The sequence below is a fragment of the Talaromyces rugulosus genome, chromosome IV (genome assembly GCF_013368755.1).
Source record: "Talaromyces rugulosus chromosome IV, complete sequence".
Taxonomy (NCBI): Eukaryota; Fungi; Ascomycota; class Eurotiomycetes; order Eurotiales; family Trichocomaceae; genus Talaromyces; species Talaromyces rugulosus.
The window spans coordinates 1,162,930-1,185,057 of NC_049564.1; the positions used below are offsets into that span (position 1 = coordinate 1,162,930).

General features: G+C 49.2%; 11 protein-coding genes across 11 annotated transcripts; 4 read left to right on the forward strand and 7 right to left on the reverse strand.

Moving 5' to 3' along the window:
• Positions 1 to 155: 155 nt before the first annotated feature.
• Positions 156 to 1,367, reverse strand: TRUGW13939_07174 (uncharacterized protein; the record flags this gene model as incomplete). The annotated part of the gene is made up of 4 exons (XM_035490316.1): positions 156 to 404; positions 463 to 819; positions 870 to 1,025; positions 1,089 to 1,367. 4 exons carry the CDS (start codon positions 1,365 to 1,367, stop codon positions 156 to 158), a joined length of 1,041 nt encoding a protein of 346 aa, XP_035346209.1.
• Positions 1,368 to 3,577: 2,210 nt separating this feature from the next.
• Positions 3,578 to 4,373, reverse strand: TRUGW13939_07175 (uncharacterized protein; the record flags this gene model as incomplete). Its single annotated transcript, XM_035490317.1, has 2 exons — positions 3,578 to 4,129; positions 4,185 to 4,373. The coding sequence occupies 2 exons, from the start codon at positions 4,371 to 4,373 to the stop codon at positions 3,578 to 3,580; spliced, it is 741 nt and encodes a 246-aa protein (XP_035346210.1).
• A 720-nt stretch (positions 4,374 to 5,093) lies between these two features.
• Positions 5,094 to 5,779, forward strand: TRUGW13939_07176 (uncharacterized protein; the record flags this gene model as incomplete). Its single annotated transcript, XM_035490318.1, has 2 exons — positions 5,094 to 5,340; positions 5,430 to 5,779. 2 exons carry the CDS (start codon positions 5,094 to 5,096, stop codon positions 5,777 to 5,779), a joined length of 597 nt encoding a protein of 198 aa, XP_035346211.1.
• A 542-nt stretch (positions 5,780 to 6,321) lies between these two features.
• TRUGW13939_07177 (uncharacterized protein) lies at positions 6,322 to 9,596 on the reverse strand (the record flags this gene model as incomplete). Its single annotated transcript, XM_035490319.1, has 6 exons — positions 6,322 to 7,166; positions 7,222 to 7,871; positions 7,924 to 8,039; positions 8,088 to 8,105; positions 8,160 to 8,270; positions 8,325 to 9,596. The coding sequence occupies 6 exons, from the start codon at positions 9,594 to 9,596 to the stop codon at positions 6,322 to 6,324; spliced, it is 3,012 nt and encodes a 1,003-aa protein (XP_035346212.1).
• A 752-nt stretch (positions 9,597 to 10,348) lies between these two features.
• TRUGW13939_07178 (uncharacterized protein) lies at positions 10,349 to 11,326 on the reverse strand (the record flags this gene model as incomplete). The annotated part of the gene is made up of 1 exon (XM_035490320.1): positions 10,349 to 11,326. One exon carries the CDS (start codon positions 11,324 to 11,326, stop codon positions 10,349 to 10,351), a length of 978 nt encoding a protein of 325 aa, XP_035346213.1.
• Positions 11,327 to 11,726: 400 nt separating this feature from the next.
• Positions 11,727 to 12,941, reverse strand: TRUGW13939_07179 (uncharacterized protein; the record flags this gene model as incomplete). Its single annotated transcript, XM_035490321.1, has 1 exon — positions 11,727 to 12,941. The coding sequence occupies one exon, from the start codon at positions 12,939 to 12,941 to the stop codon at positions 11,727 to 11,729; it is 1,215 nt and encodes a 404-aa protein (XP_035346214.1).
• A 1,026-nt stretch (positions 12,942 to 13,967) lies between these two features.
• TRUGW13939_07180 (uncharacterized protein) lies at positions 13,968 to 15,650 on the forward strand (the record flags this gene model as incomplete). Its single annotated transcript, XM_035490322.1, has 6 exons — positions 13,968 to 14,696; positions 14,749 to 14,909; positions 14,966 to 15,046; positions 15,110 to 15,233; positions 15,293 to 15,421; positions 15,483 to 15,650. 6 exons carry the CDS (start codon positions 13,968 to 13,970, stop codon positions 15,648 to 15,650), a joined length of 1,392 nt encoding a protein of 463 aa, XP_035346215.1.
• Positions 15,651 to 15,780: 130 nt separating this feature from the next.
• TRUGW13939_07181 (uncharacterized protein) lies at positions 15,781 to 16,494 on the reverse strand (the record flags this gene model as incomplete). Its single annotated transcript, XM_035490323.1, has 3 exons — positions 15,781 to 15,921; positions 15,981 to 16,130; positions 16,183 to 16,494. 3 exons carry the CDS (start codon positions 16,492 to 16,494, stop codon positions 15,781 to 15,783), a joined length of 603 nt encoding a protein of 200 aa, XP_035346216.1.
• Positions 16,495 to 16,835: 341 nt separating this feature from the next.
• TRUGW13939_07182 (uncharacterized protein) lies at positions 16,836 to 17,479 on the forward strand (the record flags this gene model as incomplete). Its single annotated transcript, XM_035490324.1, has 4 exons — positions 16,836 to 16,878; positions 16,960 to 17,021; positions 17,150 to 17,404; positions 17,468 to 17,479. The coding sequence occupies 4 exons, from the start codon at positions 16,836 to 16,838 to the stop codon at positions 17,477 to 17,479; spliced, it is 372 nt and encodes a 123-aa protein (XP_035346217.1).
• Positions 17,480 to 17,802: 323 nt separating this feature from the next.
• Positions 17,803 to 18,424, reverse strand: TRUGW13939_07183 (uncharacterized protein; the record flags this gene model as incomplete). The annotated part of the gene is made up of 4 exons (XM_035490325.1): positions 17,803 to 17,936; positions 18,004 to 18,080; positions 18,141 to 18,232; positions 18,299 to 18,424. The coding sequence occupies 4 exons, from the start codon at positions 18,422 to 18,424 to the stop codon at positions 17,803 to 17,805; spliced, it is 429 nt and encodes a 142-aa protein (XP_035346218.1).
• A 1,808-nt stretch (positions 18,425 to 20,232) lies between these two features.
• On the forward strand, positions 20,233 to 21,631 carry TRUGW13939_07184 (uncharacterized protein; the record flags this gene model as incomplete). The annotated part of the gene is made up of 2 exons (XM_035490326.1): positions 20,233 to 20,423; positions 20,491 to 21,631. 2 exons carry the CDS (start codon positions 20,233 to 20,235, stop codon positions 21,629 to 21,631), a joined length of 1,332 nt encoding a protein of 443 aa, XP_035346219.1.
• Positions 21,632 to 22,128: the final 497 nt, after the last annotated feature.

The following is a 22,128-nucleotide window of genomic DNA, read 5'->3' on the forward strand; positions in this document are numbered from 1 at the left end:
ACAGCAAGCAATGTTTGCTCGAGAAGTCATTGATATGCAAAATGCTAAGTAGCAAGGTTCTATAGTGTGTGCACAGAAAAAGAATTAAAAAGGGGGTAGAAGAAGAAAAGAGAAAAAAAAAACAGCCGTCATGTCATGTCAAGTTTTGTTCACGGCTAATCAAAGTAGCCTTCCGACTTGCGACCGATTTCCTCGTCCGATGAGATCGATGTTTTCGAGCTGATCCGTCGGAGGAAGTTGGGCATAATGCTCAATGGGCGGCGTCTCGAGGGAGAAGACCCTCGGGCGCGGAATCGGTACTGGCCGGCCACCAGCAATCGGCCGTAAACCGACCACATGCAGAAGCCCACCACGCCGGCTAGGGTGAAGCCGACCACGGTCAATAGGACCCAGTAGCGGAGCATCTATACACAGGTTAGCACGAGTCAAGCACTTTGTTTGTAGATGTAGTTTGTAGCATACCCAGAAGATAAGCTGGGCATCAGCACCGTGCCAGCTGTTGCCGACGTTGTGCGTGAAGAAACTCCATGGGGTGCCGTTGTATTCTTCCGGCATCAGTACGCGGACGCGTTCGGCATCCCTGGACTGGCCCATGTACTCCTTCCAGATAACAGATAAAAATAGCGGGCCGGTCGAGTACATGACGGTGATGTATGGCAGAAGCCAACTTCGGTCGTATGCCTGCAGAGACTCTATCACGCGCAGGAAGAAAGGGTGTTGCGGCACTGAGCCCATTGCGTCGTTGGAGATTCCCGTAGGCTTCGTTCGGCGGACCCAGGCTGGGTAAGAAAGAAGGGGGTCAAGGCGTTGTTGGCAGCCCTAACAACTGTTAGTTATCGTGAGAGTAGAGAGTGAACAAGAGTACGAACATCATCCAAGTCAATGTAGGTGCCGCCATAGTGGCTCAGGATAAAGTAGCGGATAGAATCAGCCCGCTGGATCGGGTACTTGTAGCCATCAAAGGTCTCCAAAAACCACGGGTATTCAGTCGCGATGAACTCTCTCGACTTTTCATTTGTCCAGAGCTGCAATAACAACAGTTAGCCTGAGGGACACACACAAAAAAAAAAAAAGGTAGGATAACGAACCATATACTCATAGTCTGGGTGCAATTCGAGGCAAGACTGTCGAGGCTCGACCCATTGCGGGGGAATCGACTCATTGATATAGGTCTGGTGGATGATCTTAGGAATGATCTGGGGGCGAGTCTCTGGCGAGCCCGAGTCCGCGGATGGGAAATCAGTGCGGTGGATGGCGTCTTCCGAGGCGTCCTCGACCAGCAGGGTCAACAGCGTAAAGACATTTCGGACGAGGAAAGCGACGATCAGGAGATTCACGACGATGAAGATGAGCACGCCGCGTCGCATTGTTGCTAGCGGAAGGCAGTTGTGTGCCGTGGCGAGCGATAACCAACGACCTCGTGTCTTTCTAAAGATGTTTTCCTAAAAGGTTCACTTCACGGCCGACTGCAATTGACAGGCAGGCTGAAGAAAAGGACGAGAGGAAGGATGCGGGATTCCGAAGGTTTTTTTGGCGGCGCTAATAAATCAACGGCATCGGTAGGTTGAATTTCGAGAGTCGGTCGGCGATTAGGGGGCGAGTATTATTAAACCGAGCGTTTCTCAACGAGAGCCGAGGCGTTTTATTTCGTTGAGAGGTGAAGATTAAAGCTGGATGGTGGATGAAGATGATGTTGGTTTGGTCGGCGGCGAGACGAGACGAGACGATAGGAGAAGTCGACAAGGAAGGAGCGCGCGACGAGAAGGCAGCGTAGCGGGATAGTAATGAGTGCAATAATAGTGCTACGTAGTGTAGTAGTAGTAAAAAGAAGAACGAGCAAACAAGAATAATAACGTTGGAGCCTAAGGGACAGACGAGCAAATAATAATTTGCCTGGGAACGAAAGGGAGAGGAGCGTGCTGCGGTGCTCAGGAGGCTAAGTTGAGAGAGTGAGCGGCGGTTCGTTTCGCTCCCCTTGGCCGCTGGCGCCCGTGGGGGCGTATTGAATTTTCGCCCGTACCGCCGTGACGCGCTAACCCGGTGGGGCACGCTCCCGCTGAGCGCTGCAACTGGCTGCATTAATACAGCCTACCATCATATTTGTTGCTAGCTTACCGTTACGTCTGTATGGACTTGACTCTTGTAACAAGTCACTATCTACGTCGTCGTCATCAGCAGAGCGTGTCGTGCACAAAGGACAAGTAGATCTATAATTATATCATGCATGCATCTCCCTGGTATTAAAGGATAATCTTACTGGCCGACGCTTTCTGACAGCGAGGCGCAGCACTGCTGATATCAAGTTTATCGTCCGATCTTGGCGCCACCTGAGGTCATCGGCCACGAACGACCACCGAGCCGGCAGACGGACCCCGTGGGGCACCGTATCCGTATAGAGGAGTCTCTAATAGTAGTACTACAATAGTAGTCTAAAACTACCACTGGGTTACTCGTTGAGTCGTTACTGTAATTTTCGTAATGCGCCGGAGTGACAACGACAAGCTTAGAGAACACCAATCGTGCGGCGCGCAAGGGGAGCGTGGGCATCTTGGCTTGGCAGAATGGATCCTGAGCAGACAAAGCGGAAAAGCGTTAGCTGTGAAAGTGTGTCCGACAGGGGTTAGGCCTGTACGTACTTTCTGGTGGGAGACTATCAGCTCTAGTTGACTAGTACGCACTAGTAGTAAATGATGAATACGGGGAACGGCTCCGTTTGGGCGTGACAATTCCCAGAGTTACCGCGGTTGAGAGTACTGCGGCCGACAGCGCCAAAGACGAAGATATTCTTTACTGCGTACTACGTACTACATACTATTTTCTTCGTTGAGTGCAGAGTATCGAAAATCAAAGTCTAACGGCACTAAAATTCAAGAATGCAATCTATTCTTAAACACGGCTATGCAATGCAATCTATTATAGTTTAACACCCATGCTTAAGTTGTCTACTCTTTGTCCGTATAGAATACGGCCGGCTGTACGGAACGCCTCGGTACAGCTTCGTTACCGCTTCTGACTGGCCAGAACAAGAAATAAGCGGGGCCAGGGCGGGGCTCATGGGCGGAATTCGGAAACCAGCAATACGTAACATTACAATGCCACGCGGCCTACTTCTTGGTTCCCCGATTCCGTGGCTGCGCATGTCACGTGCCGAGCTAATACGTTGAGCATTTAGGCTGTGTTTCATGTTGTCCGATCGCTGTCTGTTTCCGATTGGACATCACTTTCTCTATCGCTCAGTAGGATCAACATCTCTAGCAGATAAATACAACTTGCATTATTCTATCTTCAACTTGATGTCAAAATAAATACACAACCAGCTAATCCAACGCCATGAAGCTCTTCCATATATCACATAATATATATCAATCAACGCCTAGATGCTCTAAATGGCTGTACGAATAAGAAAACAAAAACAAAAACAAAACCGAAAACTCCACTAATTGCCCAGCTCCTGGTATCACATTGAACATCCTCAAAGACCATGCAAGTTGCAGTACTTCCACGTGCTGCATGTCGACCGATATAGTAAACGGGGGGAGAGAGAGAGAAAAGGTAAACGGATATTTCACCTTCATAATCACAGCACCTCCGGGGCTGCCGCCGCCATGATATCCGGGTTGATATTGGCAGCCTGCGTGTCGTCCGCAGAAGCCCGGCCTTCAAAGAGCCTCCTCCACCACGCCGGCGGATCCAGCGGACGATGGCCGTTGTGCAGTGACGGGTACACATCCGAAAAGAAATACCACACATGGCCCACGATGACCCCGCAGATCTCGTCCTTGGGGACAATACGGTGCACAATAAGGCTGAATGCCATCAGCACCCACGGCAGATACGGCGCAGTAAATACCAGCAAGCCCAAAAAGCTCAGCCGCGTATCCGGGTTGCGTCGGCTCCAGATGTAAACGAGACTCGACGAGAGCGCGGATCCGAGGTATGGTAGCGAGAGGAACGGAGAGAGGATCAAGAGCGAGCTCATGGCGTAGAATAGCAGCCATGAAAAGTGTGCGGGCGATCGCCCGGACGATTCTTCAAGGAGTCGAGAGTATCTTTGTAGAAAAAAGACATGGAAGAGTAGGTCGAGGTTCAGCGGACCGAAGTAGAGAAACGTTGTGATCAAGCGCCAGTACTACATACCCGTTAGTTTTAAGTTTACGTTTCAATTCAAATCATTGAAGACCAACCTGTGATCGCAAATATACTGCAGGCAAGCTGTAAAAAAGCTGGAGTGGCGACAGAGCTTCGCATTGGACGAGCACCGAGGTGGCCACGGTGGCAGCTGTCCACCACCGCGTGCAGGGCGGCATTTCGAAAAACCACTGCTCGAGAGGGAACTGTCCTCCCTGCCCGCCATTTCCCCAGACGTCCGCCATCGTGTCGACTTGACTGCCTGTCTATCGCTAGGCCGGGGATTGATTCAAGCTTCACGAGAGCGCAAACGGGGAGCAGCTGGGCGCCTAATTGATATTGACTCTAAAGAGGCTCTAAAAGTTAGTATTTTTAAGCTTTCAGTAGAGTTCTGCTCCTAGAAACAACAATATCGACGCAATCCCGCTTAGTTGGTCTTCTTGGAGGGGTCGTGGCTCATATGCTCAGTTGCTGATTGATTGATGATAGCTGGCGATTACGATTACCGATAATAGCAGCTGGCCTGCGTTATCAGGCACGTGCCCTGGCTTGGCACGCACCGCCACATGCACGCGCCACAATCAACGGGCGCTGAGGCTTTAGTGCGACGCGAAGCGCAGAATGTACTTTACGCGGGAAAAATAAAGAGGTGGCTGGGGATAAGTCACTTCTCTTCGCTGGCGGGGGGGGACGACCTCTAGCATTATTTTCCCTTTTTGACATCTTGCACGAAGCTGGTCGGTCTCTACAAATCTGATCTGCGCGCGACAATCCACCTTGTTTTCCATCTTCGTCTCGTTTGCGACAGCTTCGTTTCTGACCCCCTTTGGAGCTTCCGGTTGCTTCAGTAACCCCCAAGTCGCAAATTCAAGATTCAACAAACACCACCAATTCACACTGAGCCGACCTCAGCAACCCAACCAAACTCGCACAAACACTTGGAATTGTCAGTGAAATAACCAAACATGCCACCCAAGTCTGTTCGAGCGCGCCCCAAGTCCGGCGGCGCAGCAGACTTTGAAAGACCAACAACAAGGGAAGGCGACGCCGGCCCTTCAACGACAACGACATCGCCAGCAATAACAAGAAGTCCCAAGGCTACAAAAACAGCACCATCGCCAGCTCAAGGCAAAAAGCGCAAGGCTACCGCCACCGCAGGTCGGGTCGGAAAACAGCCCGCGGCCAAGAAACCTCGAACGTCGAATATACAACGTGAGCTACATACCCTCTTTTTTTTTTAAAAAAAAAAACAAAAAAAACAATCGTATATAAAGAACCATCTTTTACTAACTCATATACAGCCGGCGACCCAACCCCAACAGGACGCCGCCGCCGCTACAAGCCCGGCACCGTCGCTCTCAAAGAAATCCGCAAATACCAACGCTCCTTCGACCTCCTCCTACTCAAACTCCCCTTTGCGCGTCTCGTTCGTGAAGTCGCGCTCGACTTGTTGCCCGCGGAAGTAGGTGCCGAGCTGCGCTGGCAATCTCACGCTATCCAGGCCCTCCAGGAAGCCGCCGAAGCGTTTCTCGTGCATTTGTTTGAGGATACGAATCTGTGCGCTATCCATGCGAAGCGTGTCACTATTATGCAAAAGGATATTCAGCTAGCGAGGCGGATTCGGGGAATGTGGGGAGGGTTGGGCTATTGAATTTTTTTTTTTTTTTTCCTTCTTCTTTTCTCATTTTTTTTGCCTTTAGCTTCTTTTTGCAAAACGGCCTGCGTACGGACTCAGGGACGGAATTTCGGGGGAGTTTTTGTTTTCTTTTTGTGATTCCATTTTCCGGCGTTTACTCAGTTCAGCGCCTTCCAGCTTGACAGTTGAACAGTTCATTTGTTGTTTAGAGCCGAGGAGTCTGTCTTATGGTGTTGGCTTTTATTTATCATGTATCGCTATCATGGAAGAAGATATGCGTTAGACTCATAGTCACGGTGTGATCGCAACGCTCGTTGCTCATCATGCTTAATAATATCAAATCGAAACTATCATTTAGTATTCAGAGTTACATAAAAAGAAAAGAGCAAATAAATAGCGCAAGTGGTATCCTGATCCATGACGCCAAACCACTTTTTATGAAAACATAACAATTCCTCGCAACCGAAAAAATCAACCCCGAACCCGCCGAATGCAAGGAAACCAAAAAAAAAAAAAAAAAAAAATGTATGTACATAAAACCAGAAGGGAGACGAAAATCAGCGGTACTCTGCATGTTTGAGCGGCGCCGGCAGCCCCATCAACACCCGATCAGCTTCTTCACGCACAGCATGCGCCTCGTCCGTCTTGCCCTGTCGATCCAGCGTTTCGGCCAGCAGTTCATCAGTGACACTAACCCAGAGACGGTCGTTTGCCTTTTTTGCCATTGCGCGGCTTGCGCGAGCGCTCTTTTCGGATTGTTCGCCTACGACGCCACGGAAGTACTTCCAGCTCATGAACGTGAGCGTGACGCATGTGATTTGGCTGTTGCTAATGGCGGTGGCTGACTGTAGGGCTTGTTGGAGGTATTGCTTTGTTTGGATTGTTGAATCTGTGTGCACAATGGCACAAACCAAATAGTAGGCGGCCTGGATGTATTTGTTGCTGCTGCTAAGGCAGAGCGGCTCTACTGTGGATAGAACCTCATTGAGACGACCGTGCGCGTAGTGTGAGGGTTCGCGGATGATTAGGATGGTGTTGAGAGCTGCAAGGATAGCGGTGTCTCGTCGAGGATCGTTGCGTGTCGTCTTGCTGCTTGACGAGAGCGACAGAATCGGAGATCCAAACGCCGCCAATGCGCTGGTAAGATCGCCGGTGCCTTGTGAAATAACGCCCATTGCGTACTGCATGAGACACTTGACCGTCTCTGGAACTGCGGTTCCCAGTTGTTCGGTGGCGGCGCGTAGGTCCTTAAGGGTTTGACCAGCTGCGTCCCAGTCGGTTCGTGCGCAGGCCAGAAACATCTGATGCAACAGGATATTGCAGTGCAAGATTCGCCGCCATTCAACTCGTTTACCTGCTGCAACAAAAGATTCTTCTATTTCTTCAGGTGCCTTGAAATTGCCTTTTACTCTGTCAGCATAAGTATATCCATGGAAGATCAAAGATACTCAACATACCACGAACCATACGTAGGCCCTCCTGTAGATACTTTTCTGCTTTGCGGCCGTCGTGGGAATTCTTGGACCCTAGAGTCACCGAGCTCAAGAAATAACAGAGAGCATACAAGTCATGCTGCGGCAGCCAGCTTAGAGTTAAGCACAACTTCCCCTCTTCAATGCGGAGGATATCCCCCATCTCTCCCTGTGTGGGAGGCGGTTTACTGTTGAGTGGTATTGAGAACGAGCCGTCATCTCGCCATCGCGAGTCGTTGATCCGTTGGTCCATTAAGGTCTGCATGATTTGCAGCTTCTGTGATGCCTGGTTCAAGTCGTATTCAAGCAAGCTGCACGATATGTCCACCATCTGAACCATAGAGCCGATCTGCGGAATGTCTTGCACACTCGGGTCCAACTGATGACGGCGTGCTGCCGCCACAGCATTTTGGGCCTGCTCGACTGAATCCGAATTGGTCGACAGTTGCAAATGGGCCAGTGCTTCCATCAAGGAAGCCACGACTGCCACGAGCTTGTCGCCGTTACGGGTAGCCAGACTTGAAAGTTTGTGTAGATTATGAATCGCATGGACAAACTCTTGATGCGACCCAGACGACAGCGCAAGACTCACCCTGAGCAAGCGAAAGGCATACTCCCATGGGACGTATCGATATCTAGGATTTTGTGAGTATGCTTAACATCAAGATTGTAATAATATAAACGCACGTTTCGACTTCTTGAATCATATTATCAATAGCTTTCACCGCTGCTTTGGGGTTGGATTTGTGAAGCATTCGCGCCAGGAGTTGTTGCATGGTGTATTTCAGGTCAACAAGTTTGTTCTAGCTAGAGTTAGATCATGGTACATGCAAATCGTACGCAGCACTCACCCTCTCACAGACTTCGATCTATACTAGTATTAGAAATCACCTTATACATAATATTGAAGAGTCACGACTTACGCCTTTGCTTAGTGCTGTTTCCGCCTCTACATCGTTATCAGTCTCTTCAATGAGGATCCGAGCATATCGAAGTCGCGTCAATGCCTCTGTGCGGGGCGGCAATCGAAAGTTCTACACCCAACCATGTTAATTATATCCAGCCAAAAAAGATATGAATATACGAACCACCTGGGCAGCCTCCAGACAGCCTAGTCCTGTGGCAACCAGCTTGTAGTAATCCGCCAAATCGACACTATTCTTTGACAACGCAAGTGTGGTCCCTTTCCCATGAGCCGCATTCAGATACTCGTCTGCAAGCGCCAGGAGCAGTGTCTGGTAGTCCACGTCCTCGTCTGGAGCACGCGCCTGCACCTGAGGTGCTTGCGGCGCTGCCACCGCAGGCGTCTTGGGCGACATTTGCTGCAGGTGGCCTGGAGATGGAATGACGACTTGTGGGACTAGATTGAACGGTGACGAGGATGCTTTGCGCGCCTGTGGGTCGGGCCGTAGCGGGGTTGGGGTGGGATTTGTTGACTGGGGAGGAAGAGGCGTGGTTGTTGGAGGTGTCATGGAAGTGTATTGTTTCTCCTTTGTCTCGCTGGAGGCCGTGTGGTACGGGGCGAGAGGCTGTCCCGTGGGGACGGACGGCGGCGCTGCAGCATACTGAGGAACCGGTGAGGGCGCCGGCGGAGAACCATTGGTATAGGAGCCAGAGCCTGGAGCTGTGCCGTGGATGGCTGGTGCTGCAAAGGTGTCTGCAGGGTTCACAAATTGCAAAAGCGGTGGCTGCTGCGGTTGCGAGTGTTGCGAGTGTTGCGGTACTTGATGTTGATGCTGGTGCTGTTGGTAGTGTTGTTGTTGTTGCTGTTGTTGCTGTTGAAGCTGATGTTGAAGATGGTGTTGTTGCGGTGGTATGTGCTGCTGTTGTGTGACTGGGGAATGGAATTGCTGCTGTCGTTGTTGCTGCTGTATCTGAGGAGACTGGGGAGGTAATGGATGGGATATTCGTTGCTGGTTTTGCTGAAGTTGCTGTTGCTGGTGTTGTTGTTGCTGTTGCTGTTGTTGTTGCTGTTGTTGTTGCTGTTGCTGTTGTTGTTGCTGTTGCTGTTGCTGTTGCTGTTGCTGTTGCTGTTGTTGTTGCTGTTGCTGTTGTTGTTGCTGTTGCTGTTGTTGTAGCTGCTGCTGGTGGATTACCGGCGACTGAAACTGTTGCGGCGACGGCTGTTGTTGCATGGGCTGCTGGCCATATCCAGGCACATACTGTGGCAGCACAGCCTGGGGATAGCCATAGGCGCCTGGATAATGCTGGTAGTGCACATTGGGACTGACATTGTACTGCTGTTGCGGAACTGGCGCAGGATGCGGAGGAGGATGCGGCGGGTTCGGCGGGAGCTGCTGCAAATACTGAGGATACTGCGAAGGATACTGCCCGGTGTTGTAGGGGGGCGGGTAACTCATTGCCCTGAGGTGTGGATAGCGAATATAGAGAGTAATTGGGAAGCAGTCCCGGCGCTGTATATTCAATATTATATATACGAGGATATACCTGAGTATCTCGCGCGTTGTCGAAGATCATCGCGGCGATCGGGGCGGAGAAACCTTGCCCGCACTGCTCGCTAACCCTACAGGGTAACTAATACTAACTACCACCTGAATCTCATGAAAATAATATAAAATATTATTATAGTATATAATTGAGGCTAGCAATGACAAAATCAAAAATATGAGAAAAAACGGCCAAAATTGACAAAAAGGCATAAACATTGGATGTATACTGATCTCTATACACAGCCCTAATTCCCGCGCCTCTTTCCCCATTCGGGTTCTGATATTGCGAGCGCTGGCTGTGCGTGTTTTTAATTTATTATTGAGACTAACTTCTCAATTAGATCCCTACGCGTCTGTCAACGAGTCGGGTTTGGTTTGAAGACTTACAGTTGAATGGCGCATATAAACAGCAATAACACACTGGTCATCTCCCCTCGTATCTCTGCAAACCAGAATGATATAGATTGTATACTCGAGTTTAATAAATGATTCGGATTAATTTTGGTTCCTATTCAGTGTGTTGGGTTTTGTGACGATATTTAGACTTGGATATCGCTGGCGCATCTCCTCTACCTCCTTCGGCTTGCCCTGATTGAGATATACAGACCATAATTCAAGATTGATTCATATGTTGCTGGGTTATGCACTATGATGGTTTGGTTCTAAACAGATATTCCAGAATCAGATCTGGACGTAAAGATAGGGTGAGTTATTCCCCTTCTTGGTAATATCTCATATAAAACTGCTTTGGCATAAGCTGCTGCCATGGCCGAGGCATATGGCTGCCATTCCTTGTTTTTACGTTCATCTCCATAATCACAAACCCCTCGAATAACTCCAACTGGAATCTGGTTCATCGTGCCAGCGGCCCCCGTTTCTAGACCAATGATATTATATTTGTTTCGCAACTCGTTTCTCTTTTCGCCATTCTCCATTAGATTGTCCCCGGACCCAAGAGGTCCATACCATACTCGTGTGCGCTCCGAGTCTGGTCGCTGTTTCCGATTAACAGCGCGTTCGACTCCATCTTCGTAAATCGCATAGAGTTTGTCTCGATCTTGCCCCGGATCGAGAAATATGCCATTTTCATGACTTTTGTCTTGCATACTCCTGTAGAATGGCAAGAACATGTCCGCGTCATCCGGTGCCTCGATCTTGATTTTCCCAATTGCTGACCTGATAATGGTTTCGGTCCTAGGTAACATATGTCCCCCGTGCAGTAACTGAAATCCATACTTTGTCTCCTTCCCTAGTTGATATGCAACAATACCAGCACTTTCCCCGTCCGGAAGTGCCACGAGAACATCTCCAAGACGGATATCACACGGTGGAGTTTTTGAGAGATTCGGAATCCCGGACGCAACACCAACCAACAGCCCAAATCGTATATTGAGGAAAATAATTTTTATCTGGCTGGCGAGAGCCGCGGCTGAGCTAGTGGTGCATTCCTGGCCAGCGGGTAGAGTAGCAATGATCACATTATGTCCGACGATATCACCGGCATGGAACAAGTAGTCATGGCCAGGGCTCCACGTAAACAGGCCTTGGTGGCGGTTATCCAGCATAAACAAGGCTGCTTTTGCTTCTATCTCCAGCGGGGCGATCCATGCCACGGTATAGAGATCCGGATTGAGCTCCATCGACAAGTCGGTTAGTTATCATTTAGATTCTGATGTTGAAGTGTCAGAATAAGATGTCTTGGAAGAGAATGGGATTTTTTTCACTTGTTGAGTTAGCAATGCACGCTTTAGCTGCGGGTCTGCATGCCTAGCTCATGTTAGTTATTTTGATTACTTTAGTCAAGTATCAACTCTCAATAGACTAGTGTCGAATAAAATAGAGTAATCTCATGCTAATTTGATGTATATCAAGATACTTATATATATATAAGTATCCTAGCAGTAGACCAGAGCGGAAGAAAGAGTGTAAAAACTGGTTGACGTATTGAATCTGTCTGTAATATTGCCTGCCGATCAAAAAAGAAAATCCCACGCCACTGCAAAATTCTCCAATAATATACAGGAATTTAACCAACCCTAGCTAATGCGAATTCGTCGTGCTTACTTCCTCGAGATGAAGCGACGTGTATACCTGACTGGCAAACTCCTCGCCGTGGTTCAGGATATCATTGTCTAGCAAAGGCGCATGAGGCGGCGGCGGGTGCATTCGAATGGTCCACGGACACAGTTCCCGGCAGTTATTCCACGTAACATGAGGCTCGACCGGGTGTGTTCTTTGCACTGCCCATTCTTTGTCTGGCATATTGTTTGATCGCCCGAGGTTCCGCTGAGTCCAGAAGAAGTAGAACATTCGGTTGGTCTCTTGGCAATGGAAGGGCCTCTTTTTAGGGCATTTCAGCGTTGTGTCGCATGTGCTGCAAGCCGTTATCCGCTTACATGACGAGCAGTACGAGTTGTAGCGATGGCAGTAGAGCGTCTGGCATACACTCGACAGCCACAGGTCCACCGATCGGTGTGCACATCCAAAACGAGGCGTTATATGTTGATGCTTGCCCAGCCGGTTTGGTTCCACGTACAAACGGTACTCGGTCCGCATAATGAGACTTCCATCGTCGCCAATCTCTGGGTATAGCTCAATCTTGGTTTCTGTCGTTCCATACCGCGCGGTGCACGAATGCCATAGGTATCGCTCGTCGTAGTGGCGGCTTCCTAGAATGCTCGACGGCATCCTCGTGAGGACTTCGCGGTCTTTCAAGTTCTTTACCATGTTGACTTTGTCCTGGAACGTCAATTTCCTACACGGACACAAGTCGACGATTCCGGCCATTTCGCCAAAGTCACACACTCGTTGGTCGGCGGCGTTTCGGCGGAGTTCTTTTGAAGTAAAGGCACTGCGCGGGTGAAGTTTGAGGCACTTGGAGCAGGCGAGCCATCTGTCGTCCTCAAGTCTTACTAGCAATTTCCAGCGATCTGCCCCGAAGCTGTGGGAGCTCCTGTAGTGGTGAAACAAAGGCGCAAAGTCCTTTTTGAACTGGAGCGTATCTGATACCAATGATTTTCCGGAAATCACTAGCATGCGCTTACAAGTCAGGGATAGACAAGCTCCGGAAAGAGGATCTAGATGCTCTGATATCATGGCGAGCAACTCCGTAGGAAGCTCTAGGAGATAGCATCTGCCGTTGCTGCTGCCGCCAGAGTCATTATTCTCTTCGGATGTCTCCATTTCTTCTTTCTTCGAGACGTTCCTCTTCGAGACTCGCAGTCTTGCAAATAGATTTAGCGAGTGTATCCGCATTGTTTCCCTCTTTTCTCTGTAACTTGATTCTAGTATATTCTCGTGTATTCGGCGGGTTTGTCAATTCCAGGATGAAGGTTTGGTATTATTCCGGTAGCAAAATCCTGTCATGATGACTACACGGCGGACCAGAAAGAAATACTAAGCTCCAGAAAAGCACGTCAGGCTGCAGGCTGCCCACCTATGTAAAAGGCTTGTCATGCGAGTATTCCACGAGGCCCATTTGGGACAAAAGACATGATAACGCGACGAAAGCGGATCACACACAACTGCTGCATACATCCATATTGTTCGAGGCGAAGTCAGAATGACATGGAAGGTAAACTCTATATGCAGCGATAAGGCATGTCAGAAGACTGGGCCCGTCGCCTATCAAGTTGGGCAATCATGTCAGAAACCGGAGGTCAGTTGCAGGCGACAGCTGACCAACACCTGCTATTGTGCAGCGTGACTCTTTTTTTCCTCAGCCCTCATTATTTCCGCAAGCGGTAGATCTGAGGTGAGCCAAGCATGCCGGCGAGCTGAACGCCCATGCGCAGCCTAATCCGCATGTTTATAGGGTGGTTCGCAAGAGGAACAATAAAATATTGAACATTGTGCCTGGATTTCCTTCCGTGAACGGCGACTTGCAAGTTCCAACTACTGACGCTTCCTCGTGCGCAGTCACCTGGACGGCCTGGGTGCCTGGTTTTTAAGGTCACAATAGCCCGTATCTTATCGGGAGCGTGGGCCAATGGGATGGCACTGATTGGCGTGAGAATACGAGAATACGACGTTTTGTAAATTTACGTAAATTACATAAATTTGCAGCCGAGGCTCTGCAACCTGGACCAGCTTGATTGGCCCGATAGGCCCCAGCGTTTCTTTGATCTTTAGATTTCTTTCAAGTTTCATCTGTCAATCTGCTGCATGCCCGGTGCTCGAGCCTGTCCATACGACCGTGATACTATTAAACAGGCAGAGGGCCATTTCACCTTTTTGTGACCAGGTGTTCCTTCGTGAGCTTCATTACGAATCCAATTGACCATGGGCCTGTTGTCATGGCTGTTGCCGAGCACCGAAGTCTCATTAGTCCACTGCGAGCAGAACCAGCTCCTGTTGCAGAAGAAAAAATCAGACTCAAAAGACGATAAAGAGAAACAAGAGCAGGTCAAGTTGATCGACCTCTGCCGACAAGCGACGCCGCCAACATGCAATCTCAATCCGTTGCTGTTCAACGGACACCTGCAAACCGGCTGGACCACCATCAAAGAGAACGTGGAAATTCCGATTTACTACAAACGCAAAATTTTCGAGCAGGATGACCCGTCGTTTCCCGGCCAGTTTGCTGTTGATTTTGTCGTGCCTCCATATGCAACGCCTGTGGATGACGACGAGGCGAGCGACAAGGCCCGTAAATACACTCTCCCATCGGGCCTGCCTACGCGAACAGCCATGTTCACCAAGAACGAGCTCAGCTCGCTTCCATCTGAGGATACCAGACCAATGCTGATTGCCATTCACGGCCTGAGTGGCGGGTCCCACGAGGTCTATCTCAGATCAGCCTTAGCTCCCTTGGTCCTAGGCGACAAGGGATGGGAGGCCTGTGTAATCAACTCGCGAGGCTGTGCGCAGACCAAGATCAGCACGCCTGTATTGTTCAATGCCCGAGCAACATGGGATGTTCGCTGTTTGGTGAAGTGGCTGCGCAAGAACTTTCCGAACCGTCCGTTGTTCGGCATTGGCTTTTCGCTCGGTGCCAATATACTGATCAATGTAGGCTGAAAAAGTAGATATTTTTGGGATGGATTGCTAATATAGTGTATAGTACCTGGGCGAAGAAGGCGAAAACTGCCAGCTCAAGGCGGCCGTGGCCTGCGCCAACCCATGGAACTTGGAACTGACAAACCATCTTCTGAAAAGCACCTGGATAGGCTCCGAGATATACTCGGCGTATCTGGGCTCAAGTCTCTCCGGTCTTTTTAAAGAGTACGTGGATTTGTCACCTACTTGCTGTTATCGTCCAAACGCTGATCCGGTTATAGTCATGTGGAGCAGCTGGAACAACACCCGGGCTTGAGTTTAGAAGCAGTCAACGGAATCAAGTATATCTACGAGTTTGATAGGTATGTGTTTGTCTTTGTGAAAGCCTTTATAAGATGGACAAGGAATAACGATTTTGTGCATAGACTTGTGCAATGCGCTCTATGGGGCTATCCCACTGAAGGCGCCTATTATCGCGATGCCTCATCTATAGATTCATTACTATCAATAAAGATTCCATTTTTAGCAATCAACGCTGAAGATGACCCGGTGAGTTGTGTGCAGAGTGTCTCTGTTTTTTTGATATCGTGTGGCTGATGGCAAGACAGATCTCCGCCAAACAAGCCATACCGTACGGTGAATTCCAACAGACTCCCTACGGAGTCTTGCTAGCCACGTCTTGGGGAGGCCATCTGGGCTATTTTGAGACAGGTGGTTCTCGTTGGTTTGCCAAGCCGGTATATAATCCATCCAGCCCTTGCAACGTTTAGAAACCATTGCTGACGTTTTTGTATCCAGGCATCGAATTTCCTCGACTTGATGGCAACAGAGATCGATCTCACCGTTGCTCCAGTTGAAAGCAAACACGATGAAAAGTCCGAGGACGTCAGCACCAGTGTGCAGAAAACTCCCGATCGATACAGCTTCCAACCCATGCGCCGTAGATGGTTCCGAAGTGAAGAGTAAACCTCTTTTTCCTGGGTCCACGACCTTTTACATATTATGAACCATGATGAACCCGAACCAACTAGATGTATATTAAAACCGGCAATGCTTGCTCAAAATCAAATTATAATATGTGCAGGTTGGCAAGCGTTCAAGCAAAAGACACGCTCTTTCGTTTCCCTTTGTATTTCGACGTAGACTCTTTATCTTTGGCGCTGTCTTTGGGAGCAGAAGACGATTTATCGGTTCGGCCTCCTTTCTTCTTATTGCGCAGTTCGTCCTTGACGTCCTCCTATGAATAAACAATTAGCATTGGTTCTGACAAAAGTGTTGGAAGGATTCGGGCCATACCAGTTTTGACTTTTTCTTGTCGGCTCTAGCCTCTGTCTCTTTCTTCTTGGCTTCCCGGATTTCTTCCATCTGGCGAGCCTTGATCATCTTCGACTCGATCTGGCCCTCTTTCTCTGCATTAACAATTGCAAGAATTGTCGCCATGCTCTCCTACAATAAAGTCAGCCAGGCGAAGCAGTAAGCAAGAGAGAAAGAAACAAACCTGATCATCCACAAAGACCTTCCCCTTCTTCTTACCCCGCGGAGCTTGCACTCCAACCGGCGTGATCATATTCAAAGTCGGCAACCCCAGTTCCTTTTCGGTGTATTCTCTAGTCTTGGTTTTCTTTTGTCGGTCCGGCGCGCTGCGTGACTGGGATTTGACTTCCTTGGGAGGCGGGCGCTTGACGTTGTTTCGCTTTGCGCTGCTGGATTTGCTTATTTTGCTGCCGGTCGACGAGAGAGGTTTGCCTTTGGAGGAGCTTTTGGACGAGCCTTTGGAGGAGCCCTTGGAGGGGCCTTTGATAGGTGCCATTGTGAAAATTTATTCAGTATTGTAAAAGAACGTCTAATCAAGTAACGACGTCTCCAAATTGAAATTGACTTTTTTTTTTCTTTTCCGACTGAAAAGTTGGGGTGTTGCTCTCAAGCAAAAAAAGTTGATACGAAAATTTCTCATAAACGGCAGGCGGTGAAACGGGGCCTTAGACCGCCATGCCCAATGCGGTCTAGCGGAGGTCAACCAGCAACCCGCACCTCTTTCACTCCACCACCGGCAACAATTCACTCGACAAGTCAACCCTCTCTCGCTCGCAATCGCCGGATTCGCATTCTTGACCCCCCAATCAAGAAGGACGCACAGCGTGTTTGTCGAAAATGACTATCAACCCGACATATCTTGCGCAGCGGACGCGCCAATGTACGAGTTTCCTCCCTTGGAAGTGAGCTCCTGGCTCAATGACGGAACGGGAGACAACTGACATGATATAATGATGAATAGCCATCAATTTGGCGGATGCACAGGCCAGAGTGCGCATGTCGTATAGAGAATGGCTTCGCGCGGTTAGTTTTTGTCTGCCTGGTTGAGCTTGAGAACTCCAATCGTGATTGCCGGTCGCTTCGGATATCAAGTACTATATCGTCAATTTTCAGATACAACAAAACTAACAAGACTTATTTTTTTTTGCTAGTCTCCCGAGATCCAGACTATGTACTCGCTCAACATTCCCGTATCGGTTATCCGCACCAAGATCCGCCAGCAGTTTGAGAAACACCGCTACGTCAGCCAGCTCAAGGTTGTCGACGTGCTGCTTTACCAGAGCCATGCCGAGTTCCAGGAAACGCTCAACTACTGGAAGCAGCTTTCACATGTGATGAAATACTTTCGACAGGAGGAAGAGCCAGCGGCCAGACTGCCGGCTAATTTCATTTCGGGATTCTTGGAGGTGTGCAAGATTTCTTCTTCCTACAAAGTCTGATCAAACATTAACTGACATTTTTTGTTATAGGGCCGAAACTGAGCTTTCAGAGTTGGTGTTTGAATAAAATAGATCTTGCATGACGCCTCTAGGAAGTGTGTATATACTATCGAACAGTTTATCAACGTTTTTTATTTTGTTTACCTTGAACATGATTTCAAGTCATATCTTGCAATTCGTAGTTTGTTTGTAGTGTATATAAATTGATTCATCTCTAGTTGTTTATGCCCAAACGAAAACAAAAAAAAATCAAGCCAACGCCAGCCTATCCAGGAAATGCATACAGTAATTTCTTCGGGGTTTGATCCCACTCATATACATCAAATCCAATTTTTTGTCGGAACTTTTCCTAAGAGGAGCGGATATCAAACAGCCATCTGATCAGCCTTTGTAGCATTAAAATTATCGCGAGCGATGGTGAATTTGTCGGTGACGACGTCGCACAGGTCCATCAGATCATCGAGGCCTTTTTCGAGAGCTTCCACGGCGGTGGTGTTTTCTGTATTTGCTCTGTTAGTTTTGGGATAGTCCGTCAGGCTATGATTTAAAAAAATAAATAAACTCACCATATGTCTGAATGCGGAGGTTCATTTTTGCTTCTGAAGGGTGTGGAATTGTGTAGCCGCAGAATTCGACAGCGGGGCTGTAGCAGTTAGTTTTTTGGTATCTTTTGCCAAAATACAAGGGTAAGGGATATGCCAACTTTTTCATAATCACATATCGGAGAGCATTCCCAAGCGTATGACCCTCATCTTTGAATTGAAACGACGCTGCTGTTTCGGTGGCACCGGATAGCTAGACAGGAACGACATTGTTAGCACTGATATCAAATCCAAACAGAGAAGAGAAGAGAAGACATACAACAGTCACTCTGTTCTCTTCGATTTCGATTTCCTTGTCCTCGTCGATTTCCTCTTCTGGCACTTCGTCGACGACATCGACATCGACCATGGATTGGTCTTGTTCTTCGGGTTGGGCTGAAGGCATGGCGGTATTAGGAAATATGAGGTGTTAAAAAGAAATATTGGCCACGCAAATAATTTGTTGTTTTTTGGGTTGTGTCAATTAAACCGGTTAATCGCTGTGGCGTGGTTGAATTTAGACGTTGTTGGTTTGTTGAAGGCGGAGAGAAAAAAAGTTGACTATCGATAGCACCAGTGTGGGGGATGCGGCGGGCGTCTGATTGGTCGGCAATATAGACATGGAAAGTCATAGTATTAAGGATTAATTATTACGGAAATAAAGCTTGATTGAAATAAATATTTGTATTAATTCAAGACATTAAGATAGTAGTGGTATATATATGTGGGCGTATATATCCACAGGCATGTTAACTATAGCATAGGCTGCAGAGTTATTGTTAGCAATGATATTCATTAATCACATGCAGTTAAGAACAAGTTAACGACGACTTTATAAATTAATAAGAAGATTCTCGAGTCATCTAGAGGGTGTTAGCTGTCAAATATTACATGCAGTCGACTGGTCTTGATCTCAGAGAACTGTAACCCAACACTGCAAACACCTTTAGTATTGCAGTATGTACTACATACTGCTCATTACAAACTTCAAGTTACACAAGATCGACGATTTCTACGTTCCACCGACGAATATTCGAACAAACAGTACAAGTCGCATCGGGGCATGCCTGTTACAGTGACATCAAACAGCCCTATTCTTATTCCCTCTTCACCTGGGGTCCGCCCGGTATGCAGGGTGGCGGGGCCATTCTTGCCTTGTCTTGGCAAAACTCATGGGAAAATACATCGGAGAATATAAAAAAGAAATCGCCTGAAAAGATTCCAAATATTAGTATTCCAATCTGCCAGGAAAAGAAAAAAGAGAAAGGAGGCCAGACTGTTCCGCGGGCGCCGGGATCGCCAGATTTGGCTTTCTTAGCACGGGCTTCATGCACGTTAACGCCTGTGATTGACTAGTTCGCTGTTTTCTTCTCGAACCGGCTGTTTCGGCCCACGGCTTGGCGTCCAATCAGCATGGCGAGCATCATCCCTGTTCAGGGTCTCGTGCAAATAACATTAATAATAATTTACTATTGAGCCGAGCCAGGCTGATTTGCAACGACAAGTTATGTCTTGATACGACGTCGTGACGACTATTGATTTCTGCGACTGATAAGCGCCCACTGACTGGCTGGGGCGTGTTTCAGGGCTGCCGGGGGAGCGGGCCTGGTTGAGACACGTTATGGAGAAAGGAAAGGAGCAATTGCAAATCAATTGCAATCAATCGCAATTAATAATTGCAGTGTCAAATTCATGCAATTAACCGCCAGTTGCCCGATCCGGCCTAGCGCGGCCAGCCTGAGACAAGGTGGGCTCCACCCAGCACAGGCGCCGCGATCCGTCTCATAAGCAGCTGCTCCATCCATGTTGGTCAGATCCCCCAACAACCAACGAACTCAACTCCCTGTCCTTTGCCGACGCACTGCCAGATCGAGTGTTTTTCTGGCGGCGCTGCCCTCTTGACGGCGCCTATCCGACATCGACTGGGTCCCCTCCCCTCGCTTTCGCTTTCTGGAATCCATCTACCCAGCGATCCCCCGCCACGTTCAGACGAAGACGCCGCCAACGACAACCACAACCTCAGCGACGACCATATTATCTGTCCCAAGTGTGCCTTGGACAGCGCCCCGTCAGCTGGGCCCGACCTGTTCACGCCCACGCTCGCTGCTTGTCGACCGCAGATCGAGAGAGAGATATATATATATGGTGCGGATCAAACTGACCAGCTGGGGACAACTCCTCCAACACAGTTCTCCCGCTTGCTAGACAGACAGCATGTCTACCGCAGTTGCGCCCGCGACCGCTGCTCCTCCTCTGCCGACTGCTCTTGACCGAGCGTCGAGTCCGCAGCCGTATCCCGCATCCGCATCTGCCTCTGCCTCTGCGTCAACGTCGACGCCGTCTCGAATGCCCCATGACGGACACGGGGGACAGTCGTCCCCAGAAGGGAAGAACACGCCTTCTTCGTGAGTCTCCTCGTGGCCTTGGACATGTGCTCGTCTCGATATATGCTTATGCTAACTACCCGTGCAGGAACAACGCTCGCAAGATCGTGGTTAAGACAGAACCCCCGTCTTCGCCCAGCATGTCCGCCCAGAATACTCGGCCCAGACCGCGCAAGCTGGACCTGTCCGCCAGCACACTTTCTGTCCGGGGCCCCGCTGGCCCCATGACTGCGAGAGAAGGACGAGGAATGCACCACGTCGGGCTCGCCTGCCTGTCTCCGGGCTTCCAGACCGACGACCCCGTCCGCCAGGAGCAGCTGCAGCGAAGCATGACCGTCCGCGACCAGCAGCGGTCCATCATCGAATCGAGACTACAAAGGTCGGCCAAAGGGGACGGCCCGGACATGAGCAAAGCTCTCGACTCCAATCCGTTCAGCTCGGCGCGGGGTCCCAAAAAACGACCTCCCCCAGGTCTTTCTATCGTGCCCCCGTCCGCTGCTCAGTTTGCAAATGAACGAGTCGTTCAGTCGGCTCCGTTGAACCAGACATTCACCGGTCGCCATGATCCCCCCTCAATGACCCGCCATGTCCTGAACCAAACCGCCAATCTGCCGTCTCCATCACACATCCAGCATGTACCTGCAATGCAAACAAATAATCGCCTTCCCCCACTCGCCGATGTCTTTGGGTCCGACTTGTCTTCTCGGGAAAGGGAGAGAGATCGCAGTGGCCATCTACCGGCAGTTGGAGCCAACACCGCCCAATCCACCATACCGCCATTTTCATCGTCGCCGGGACACTCTTCCCAGCAACGACCACGCGAGTATCGATCGGCTGAAGAAGCTGTCCTTGAGCTGTCCGGAGGCCACGAAGAACTTATTCCCCGAACGATCCACTACAGTGGTCAACACCAGCCAGCTACCCCTCCTTCTCCATACACAAATGGAAATTTCAGTACTGCTCCGACTGCCCAGCAGGCTCATGTCCCACCTCCCGCCCAGGGAACTTCTCGCCGCCGCACTAGAAGCGAATATGAACAAGACAATGGAAGCCCTCCTCTAGGTACCGCCCCAGAACCAAGATATCGAAATGGCCCCGGCCCGGCTGTGCCGTCGTCGTCGTCGTATGGGCCCTTTGGAGCTGGACGTGACTCTCCTGAAACGCAAAGAAAGAAGAAAGAGGAATTCCTGCAGCTCTGCGCGCGGGCGTGGGACCTCTTTCACTCATAAAAAAAAACGTTCGATGACTTCACATCGAGCATATGAATAGCGCGAGGCCAAGGTTGGCCATTTAACATAATCAACAAATATACGTCATATCTAACAAACATGTTATCACAATCGCTCAGTTTCCTTTGCAATTTCACGAAGACTTTGAGTTGGCCTTTGCCACTTTTCTGGACGTCCAATGGCTTGACTATACAATCAATGATCATGGGGGACGATGTGATTATTGGGATGGCGAACTCGTCTTTGGGCTTGTTTCGAATTTATATTCATATTTACGCCATCTACTTGTTTCTTCGCATGAGACTCATGAATCGCCGTTTTGTTGGGCAAATGATGCTTTTACTCTTTTTCTTCTTTTTTTTCCTTCGGCGTTGTTGATTTTTCTTTTGTTGATTCCCCCTTTATCGCGTATGACATTTCCTTGGATTGTGCGTCAATGTCTTATGCGAAAAATTTCTGTTTTAGGATATCTTCCTTTTGAAGACTCTCATTGCTCA